Source organism: Sturnus vulgaris, chromosome 13 (assembly GCF_052056855.1).
Source record: "Sturnus vulgaris isolate bStuVul1 chromosome 13, bStuVul1.hap1, whole genome shotgun sequence".
NCBI classification, from domain to species: domain Eukaryota; kingdom Metazoa; phylum Chordata; class Aves; order Passeriformes; family Sturnidae; genus Sturnus; species Sturnus vulgaris.
Window position 1 is genome coordinate 15,390,387 of NC_142255.1, and position 9,339 is coordinate 15,399,725.

Consider the following 9,339-nt stretch of genomic DNA (forward strand, 5'->3'; position numbering starts at 1 on the left):
ATGGAATTATAAGTTTTAATCTAACCAGAATCTATCCTCCCTCAGTTTCAGTCAAGTCTTGTGTCTTCTCCCATTTCTTTGAAACAACAACATTGTCTTCAGCAATCTCGCCTATCTTCCTGGAAATTATTTGAACTATAAATCCTTTCGAATGTCAAGATCTGTTTATTTCTCTTGGAGGAGGGAAAATAGTCTTGCTGGGTAATGAAGCCACACGATATAAAGGATTCTTTCTTTTGTTTTAGCTGACTGGAATCTGTGTCCCCAGGCCCTGATCCTGATGCCCAGGATCCCTCTGACATTGTACCTTTCTTTGTGAATTGTGGCACTTCCCCTGTGAGGTGCTGCTCACTGGGAATGAGGGAATCACAATCTCATCTGTAGTGACTTTATGCTGTTGGAGGCAGAAACTGAATTGCTCACATGCAGTGTTGAGGCATCTGGTAGGAGCAGGGTTGGAAAAAGCTTCTGGTGACATTTATCTCAAGAGGCCATCAGACTGATTGGTGGCAGCAGTAATAACTGGGGAGATCTCACTATGGACTGGTGGGAGGAAAAAGGCTAAGCAGGAGCATTCATAGAGCCATTAAGCTTCAGTATATTTTTATTTGTTGTCATTGCTCTTGTAGAGGCCACTAGATTTGCAGTGATGGTTTGCATGTGCCCTTTAAGTGTTTATGTATAAAGATAAGCTGCTTTTCTATTTATGCTTTATTTAACATTTACACTTACAACATTTCCTTGAGTGGTTTCTATCATATTGGGATCCTTTGAGCTCTCCAAGGAAAATGATCACTGTTTTCTATGGGAAGAATGATAAAAGTTCCTTGGATGGGACAAACCTTGGAGTTTTCCACTAGTGCTGAAAATAGTGACAGCCACACACTTTAGGGACAAGTCATCCATGGAAGCTCCAAAGCCCCTCTGTCTGCTTTGTTTTATGGGCTGTCAATGCATCAGCATTTCACTGGGGTGCTGCCGTGAGTTAGGAATTACTCCTGTCTGTACAGTACCCATTTACAGCCACATGTTGGACAAAAGACAGAGGAGGAGTGAAAAAGATTACATGTTGAGCCAAATTTCCCCCATGATTTCAGTGGGAATACTTTTGTCCCATACAACAGACAATTTGGAGATTACACCATCCTTCACAGTTTACCACATATGTTTTAATCATTATATTGTGTATTAATTTGTTTTGAAAGGTGGAGGTAGGTTTTTCCAGGTTCTGTTTGGGAGAATACTTTCCTTTTCTGAAATTATTAAGTATTCAGCATCCCAGGGTCTGTGTATGGTTTTGACAACTGTGATCTTACTGTCTATTGGGATCCACTTGAATGGAGACTCCTGAGAGAAGTTTATTAAACTAATAGGTTAATGCCAGAAAGATAAGAAAAACAACTCCCAAACCAAAACAAACCCAAAAGATTGCTGAAATCAGGTAGAACCCCATGTATCTCATTAGAAAAATCTGCTTTTAATATTTTTGTTTCAAGAAATGATGCATGACTTCTCAAATCCTTCCTGCAATTAATCCCCCATGTTCCTGTGTTTAGAAAATGATTCATTACTTTTGAACCTTCCTTAGTTTCCCTGGGTTTGTCCTGGGGGAGCCATTAACACACGCTGCAGCGAGCTAGAGTTACCTAAGTGCAAACGTCATGCCTGTTTGTTTTCACAGGTGCAGCACGCTGAATTGAAACCATCCAGCAGCTCCAGCCCCATCAGGAAGAAGCGGAGCACACTATAGGATGCAGCAGGGTTGGGAATGCAGCACCTCCCTCCCTGCACAGGCGTGCACACACGGCTCCCCTCCCCTCCTCCTCGCTTCAGAACAACACTAGAGTCACTGCCACAGACTTTCTCTTTCTTGGAAGATGTGGTTTTTGATAAGCGCCTATCTTGGGTTTCTTTTCTGGGTTGTCTTTTTGGCGTGGAATCCCAAAAAAAGAGCAAGGTGAAACGTGAATTAGTTGTGGGATGGGGAGGAGAATGGGAGAGGATGGTGCAACTGCACCTTTTATTTTTCTTTTTTTTTTCCCCCCCTTTGATTGCAGAGACAAGGCTGGATGTGGCAGCACTCCCTGTGTTATGTAGGAAGAGATAATTCTGCTTAGTGTAGCAGATCAGCTGAGCTGATGTGAGGAGATGCTCTGAACCAGTTTTTAACATATCCAACAGATTTACATTAAGATATGAAAGCTATTCTTTTCTGAGTTAAATCACTGTGCCTAGAAAGGTTTAAGCTCTGAATTAACGAGTCTTTGATACCCATCTTCTGTTCAAGCAGTGTACATTTTAAAAAGTTTTTTATCATAATTAGCAGAAAGAGCTAGGAGCTCCAACAGTATCTCAATATTTCATCCAGCACTTGTGGGTTTTTCTTTTTCCTTTTTTTTTTCCTTTTTTTTTTTTTTCCCCTTTTTTTCTCCTTTTTTTTTTTCCTTAAAGCTCAGCCTGTGGTTAACTCTTTGTATACTGGAATCATCGGAGATCCATTGCTGGCAATGGATGCACGAAAACCTTATGCCATGAAAGGATTAAGAGAAAAGGCTAACTCAGTGACCTGAAAAGACTCTGTTGGCTTGCCTTTTATAATTCCATCTCATCAGATATTTTCAGCATAGCTGTTGTTTTCCTGTCTAAATCCAGAGGGGTCAACACTACAGATCCAAGAGAAAGAAACGAATACTTTATAGCCTTAAAGAAACAAGTGCTTGTGCAGAAAGAGGGCACGTGCCCAAAGAAGAGGTTGTGCAATAGTGTGCAGGCTTTGGTCCACCACTGATGTCTTCTTGCAGTCTTTCCTGGTGGTTCACAAGGAGAGGACCCAAAAGTGAAGCCAAGTGAAAACAGCAATGGAAAGACAGAAGAAAGGACCCCATTTTGTGTTCTGTGGAAAATGTGATTTTTTGCTTGCTTACCAATCTTTTAGCAATTGTGCATTTGCTTTATGTATTTCAGAAAACCAGCATTAGACAGGTTGTTTGACTGGGGAAACTAAAACACAGAATCATATGTAAAACCTGCTTAATTTTGGTGATACTGCAGCTCTCGGTCCTTTAGGTGCTGTGAGAGTGATTTTGGGAGTGATTTTTCACCACAAGTCATTGGTAACACGAGAGCTGGAGTTGTTGTTTATGATTCCCAGGCAGGGATTACCACCAACATTCCCTGGGGTAGTTGACAGTACAAAGAAATACAGAAACCTGAGAGATAGGATTCTTTTTGGGAAAAAAAAAAAAAAAAAAAGGGGGAAGAAAGGAAAAAAGGCTTTGAAAGTCATCTAATAAAAGGTAAAATGGTTAAAACCTTGCTTATGGATTGGTGATCCAGATGGAGCTGTGTGTGGTTCCATAGCACAATCTTGTGGGCCAGGAATATGAAGAAGGAAGACTAACAGCAGACTATTTTGCACTGGGTTATTAGCCAGATTCAGTAGTTTTTCATAAGTTTATTTTTTGAAGTCCCACTGTGCCTTTGAATAAGGACAGGCACATTTTCATATACTTGATTGGCTAAAGAATGTATTTTGCTCATGCAAAAACTGTGTGTAGCTGCAAATGGAAGGATTGAGGAAAGATTATCCTGGTTTAAAAAGCCACAAAAATGCCTCTTTGTTTGCACGTGTGCTTGTGTACCCATGCATATACAGAGTTGTGTATAAAGAGTACATGTATAATGTATTTATAGGCGAGTGTGTGTGGGAAAATGGGTGAATATACAGATTTAAAACCTTGAAAATGTTTATGAAAAATGCCAAAGATTCTAAAGCTTATCATCTCGCGTCTGTTCTTCTTCATTTTGTATCTTTCCCGGCATGTCTCTCTGGCTGAGCCAGATCTCTGCATGATTTGATTTACTTCAACTTAATGAAGCTGGTTGGAAAGAGCCTTGTAGAAATTACAAAATCTCCAGTAAATCTCCTTCTTGTACATACAATAGACGTCCACGGAACCCTTTTGTTAAACCAGTTTCTCAATCTTCTCTGTAAACAATGCCTCATTGTCTCGCTTAAAACTATCATCTGGTTTATCATACTGTAATCTTGTTATTTTGTAAGGACCAAAGTCAGGCATATTTAAGCAGGCGTGTGGGATCTGATTGTTGATTTGAGTGAAAACATTCAACTGCGGGAAAAACTGTTTATTTATTCAGAAATTCACATTGATACTTTAGTAGTTTGAGGGGTTTTTCTTTAGGTTTTTCCACGTGGAACTGATTTCTGTTCAGGTGACAGGGTGATATCTTTTTCTTCTTCTTTTTTTGGTGTAGATATGTTGGGTTTCAGAATAATTTGTGTTAATTGTTATGCTGGAGACATACCAAATGAAGGGATTTGGATGGTCCAGTACCTATATATGTTGTGATGAGCTCTTTGTTTTGATAAATGCTGTTTGAAATACAATAAATATTTGAGGTTAAGATAATGCTTTTAATTTGTCTGGATTAGGAGATATGTTTCACATTCTTTGCAATGCTGTGCTATAATATTTAGTATCTGACTAGGTAATCAAGGACATCCCTTGGCAGTGCAGTGTAACAATTCACACTGGAGTTTGCTTGGAGTAAGGAGTGTAAGTGCATCTCCTGCTGCAGCAGGAAATGAGGTAAAGCCTCACCTCACCTGCCTACAACTCTTTAGTGGGATTTCTTAGGCTCTACTTAAAGGAAAGGAGGGTTATGTTACTGCACAATCTGCTTATCAAACTCTATATATTCAGATTTGTTATGAGATTCTTAAAACAAGGCTATCTTTCTGTGTCCATTTCCCCTTGCAAATTATCAGGTTTTTGCATTTTTAATCTATTCAATGTATAGCATAGAAATTAAAAACTTACATTTTTACTTCAAGGTACTTGTTCCAGGGCACTTGCAATCTAAGGTCTCTAAGACCAGAACTCATTCAGAAGTTCCAGTCTAACTTTGGGTCTTTTGGATTGTAGAATCATGGAGATTTAGGAATGTGAAGCATGTCCACTAACTGTACAGTGTGTAGATAACTGGGTTTGACATGTATGTGCAAATGCAGTATTTACTCACATTTGCCCAAACATAAGGTGCTGCTGAAGGTTTGGTTTTTTGAATATTCATGAATAGGACCAAGGACTTGGCTTCCCTATAGATCGTTGTTAGTAAAAGTCAATCACTGAAACACGCCTTGTGGGAAGCAAGCAAATAACTGAGTAAAGCACAGCTGGAAATGCCACACACCTTTCGTTTCCCTCTGCTTGAAAATCTCTGATTTTAACCTTCAGCCACAGCTCTGCTTCCCTCTCAGTCCCCTCCTGAGCCACCCACAAAGCAGAGGAGAGCCCAGGCTTTGTCCTGCTTCCCAGGGATCCCCCTGGAGAGCCCTGCCCAGCACCATGGGAAAGGGAAGCTGCTTGTCCCCTAGAAATTAAACTGGCTGCTGCTAATTCCCTGCCTGGGGTAAGAGTACAACAGCTCCCTGAACTGGGCTGTCCCACTAGAAAACAGAGGCTTGCCATTTAATTTCCTGTGCTCTCTATGGGGCTGTGTTTTATTTTATATTTTTAATTTGGAGGGCCTGATTCTGCAGGCGCTACCACAAGTGGAACTGGAGTTATTTTCCCATCAGACCAGTGGGTTCACACCCGGAAGGAATTTGGCTTCTCTAATACCTTAATTAAAAAATTGACAAAATACATTCTAACCAAACCTTAACCTTTAGATTTTCCATCCTTTAACTAAGCTGATAGACTGTTTAGGAAATGTTGGCTTTTTAGTCGTAGAGACTATGGCATGTGTTAGTAATGAATCCTGTTCTGATTTTAATATTGTATGTTGTTTTATCTGTAAAGCTGCATGTGTCAGGGCCCTGGTGCATCTATCCCTGTAAATCTCACAGAAGCTTGATAAGAATATCTGCTCCTCTGCATCCTAAGATATACCAACTCAGAAGGAAGCTGAGATGCTCCAAATTATTGTTGATTTGTTGCAGATAGGCTGGTTTAGTCATCCTTGAATTTGGGTAAATTAATCCAGGTGAAATATGATTTTGGGACAAAGTATCTGCCTGAGAGTTTATCAGAGGGGAAGACCCTCAGCAGTGATTGAGTAATTCAAGGAAAATGTGAGCAAAAGGTATATTTGTGATTAATGTAAATATTCACCAGCACTTAGAAATAGTGTTGTAGTGAAAAAAAAAAAAAAAAAGAGTCTCTTGACATTATAACATTTTTAATCTGCTTTTCTCTGTGATGCTTTGACTGAAAACAACACAGTATTTCAAGAGAATTTAGAGGGCCACTTGTTTTGCATGGAAGTTGTGCTCGTCTGACATAAATCTTGAAACTGAGCACAGGGAAGCAGGAGATGGCATCCAGGTCTCAGTGTTTGCAGCAGCACCAGCACCTGGGCAGGCACAAGTTCAAGTTCTCAGTGTGGCTTTAACCTGAGGGCTGGTGGTTCTTGTTAAATTTTACGTGAATGAACGTTGCCAGTCGGTTCCTGCGTGTTGGATTGAACACCTGCAAACTCCCTCCTGGCCGAACATGATGGTGTGCCTCTTGCAGGGGAAGAAAGTAAGAGCTGGAAGACTTGCTGGTGTAAAATTGGTGCTGATGTCCTAGTGCAACCAGCCTTCTAAACTCTTGCAGAAGGAAGGTAGGACAGTCTCATGGACTGGGCACATACATCTGGGTCTGGGTCTTACAGGGCCAACCATGGTCAGGTTTAGATGGTCAGCAGACTTTGCCTCTCACTCTTAAATATTGTCTGCTAGGATGGCTCAGCCAGCACATTTAAAGAGTAGCTTTCAGCCCAAGAAGGAAGCATAAGGCCCTGGCCCTCAGTGGTTTGGGGCATAGATCAATGGGTATTGTAGGGAATGCTTCCCCAGGGAACTTAGGGGCTGCTTACCTGGGGATCTCCCCTCCCTGCTGGATTTATTGTGGTCAGACTTTCAGCAGATGAAAGAATGAATTTTTTTGCTCTTGATTTCTGCATTTTGGTAAGTTGCTTTTATGGTGGGATAAAACATTAAATGTTCAACTGTCATCTACAAACTGAAGGTGATAAAACCTAAGGACTTGGGCTTGCCACTTCCAAATGCACAATCACCTCAATTCTCCTTCAGTCCCAAAGGATCCAAATGCCTTCAGGACAGTGCAAAGTCTGCTCACCCGTAATGTTACAGTGCCTTCAAGGATGCTGGTGAATACTTCAATTTCACACTCAGTACTGATAAGTGAATATAAGGGGGAGTGTCTTAGTACACTACTCTTTATTTCTACCCTGTTGTTTTTTTGGTTTTTTTTCAATGAGATCACATGAAAAGAAACAAACCAAATTATTTCTGTTTCTTGAGCAAACTGCTAGTTCTATCCTAGCTACTCTATGTGGAACATGGGATTTGACTGGTCTTTGATCTCTCACTGTCACATAGGGCAACTGATTTTATGGGCCTGAATCTGTGCACAAACAACATATTTTTCACTTGCTCAGTACTGCCACCTCCCAAAGTAAATATCTCTAATCCTCATTTTCAAGAAGAGATGCACAGTGGAAAGAGCATATGTTCCTACAGACAAAAAAAGCCTGTTAGATTCAGTGAGTTGTGTGCTAAATTTTGCTTTGATCATGGCTGTCTGCTTTCTCCCTCCATCTTCTGTCTGCCCATGGTCGGCTCATTCCAGAGTATCTGAAACCACACAGCAGCTACAACCTTAGAAGAAGGGCTGGGAGGGGGGTGAAGTCTCCCTCCAGCTCTGGCAAGAGACGACTTTACTGAAAGTCAATGCCATTCCCTTGCATTTATCACTGCCACTCTTGCTCTGCATATTTTTGGTATTCGCCATGCATTGTTAGCAGTGATTGTCATGTAATTAAATCACTGCTCATCACAAGAGCCTATTTTTATGCTGAGATAAGCATCAGAAGTCTGCTGCAGCGTCCCCCAGATCAATAAAGATGTTCCCTGTAGGATTACAAATAGTCTGGGGTTGTACAGGGCACTAGAATTAATTAGGAATGATTTCTCTTTTTCTTTTTTCTTTCAATACATTTTTAATTGTTTATCCATTTTCGATGGGCTTGTTTTTAACTCTGCAGTGATGGCCCAGATGCTTCTGTTCAGACCTTTGGAGTAGGATATGATGCCAATTTGGGCAATACCATTTCATATAAGCAGTCACAATTATCATCATCTTTCCACAGCCATGTGTGACTGTTACTTCAAAATATGTTTTTGAGTGAGGTATTTGCATCTCAGGCTTTGCACTTGAGATTACAGATAAATGAGTTTATTAAACAATTGAACTTTGAGATCCAAACACAATGAGTAACTTTCAGGTGCTACCCTGAAGATTTTGGTACTCTGATTCGAAGGCCATAGGGCAAGTGGAGAAACTCGAGCCATTTCCTGAAGATGCATTTTCCCATGGTCACAGGACAAGTATGTGGCCGAAAAAGTAGCCTGGATTATTTTGATTTAGGCTTTCCTAGTCTCAGCTGTCCACTTTCCTTTGCATTGTTTCTACATTTTGTTCTGCTTGTGTGGCAAACGGGTGGAACCACCCTCCCATGATCCATAGGAGCTGTGGGATATGTAAGACCCTGTGTGGTGAGACAGAAGCTTCTGGAGAGTTTCTGTAAGCAGAGTGGGAATGTCCATGAATGGATGAGACATAGGGAAAGTGAAAACCTTCTTTTCTTCTTTCCCTTAAACAGCTGAGTGGCTTGTCCTTCTGATCCAGCATCATAAAAAATGGAAACAACTTCCTCAGCTGTGCTGGTGAGAGTGTGTTTGCTCTCTGAAGAACAGGGAAAAAGTAGATTCCTTTCAGGGAATAGAAGCAGTGTCAGGATTCCTGTAGGAAAATATCACCACTTCTCTACATGAAAAAGCAATGAACAATTGATGTTTTGCACTTGCAGTGCTGTACTAAAGTGGTGTTCTTCATGAGCTGCACCTGAAGTGCACTGAAACCAAATGCCTGCGGAGCTCAAAGGTTTTGGATTAGTCTTCAAAACTCTATGAAAGGGATAAACAGTGGCCAAATTTGCTGCTGATAAACTGGGTGCCCCTAGTGCTGAGAGGATGGTGATGCCCTGAAGGAGGATTCCTCACAGTAACACAGTGTTCCATGGAAATGATTCTGCTGGTGTTAGGATTAGGAGACCCCATGACCAGATGTGCTACAGGAGAGAGGAAATACTTTAACTTAGGCCCATTAAGACCCAAACCATGTGAGTTTACTGCATCACAAACCAGCAGAAGGTGCCCAGAGCATGATGTGATGCAGCTCCTGTCAGGCAGCCAAAACCCATCTGCCCAGGGCTGGCATGGGGCAGCACAGAAGATCTGTTGGCATC

At 41.1% G+C, this 9,339-nt stretch overlaps 1 protein-coding gene across 3 annotated transcripts in view; it reads left to right on the top strand.

Annotated features, from left to right (window-relative positions):
- The window catches only part of MCTP2 (multiple C2 and transmembrane domain containing 2), a 117,583-nt gene extending 113,153 nt beyond the window's left edge, over positions 1 to 4,430 (top strand). For all 3 annotated transcript variants that reach the window (XM_014874605.2, XM_088172643.1, XM_014874609.2), the window contains one exon: positions 1,682 to 4,430. In XM_014874605.2, the coding sequence (XP_014730091.2) occupies positions 1,682 to 1,750 (69 nt within the window). In that variant the 3' untranslated portion in view covers positions 1,751 to 4,430. The remainder of the gene's footprint in view (positions 1 to 1,681) is intronic.
- Positions 4,431 to 9,339: the final 4,909 nt, after the last annotated feature.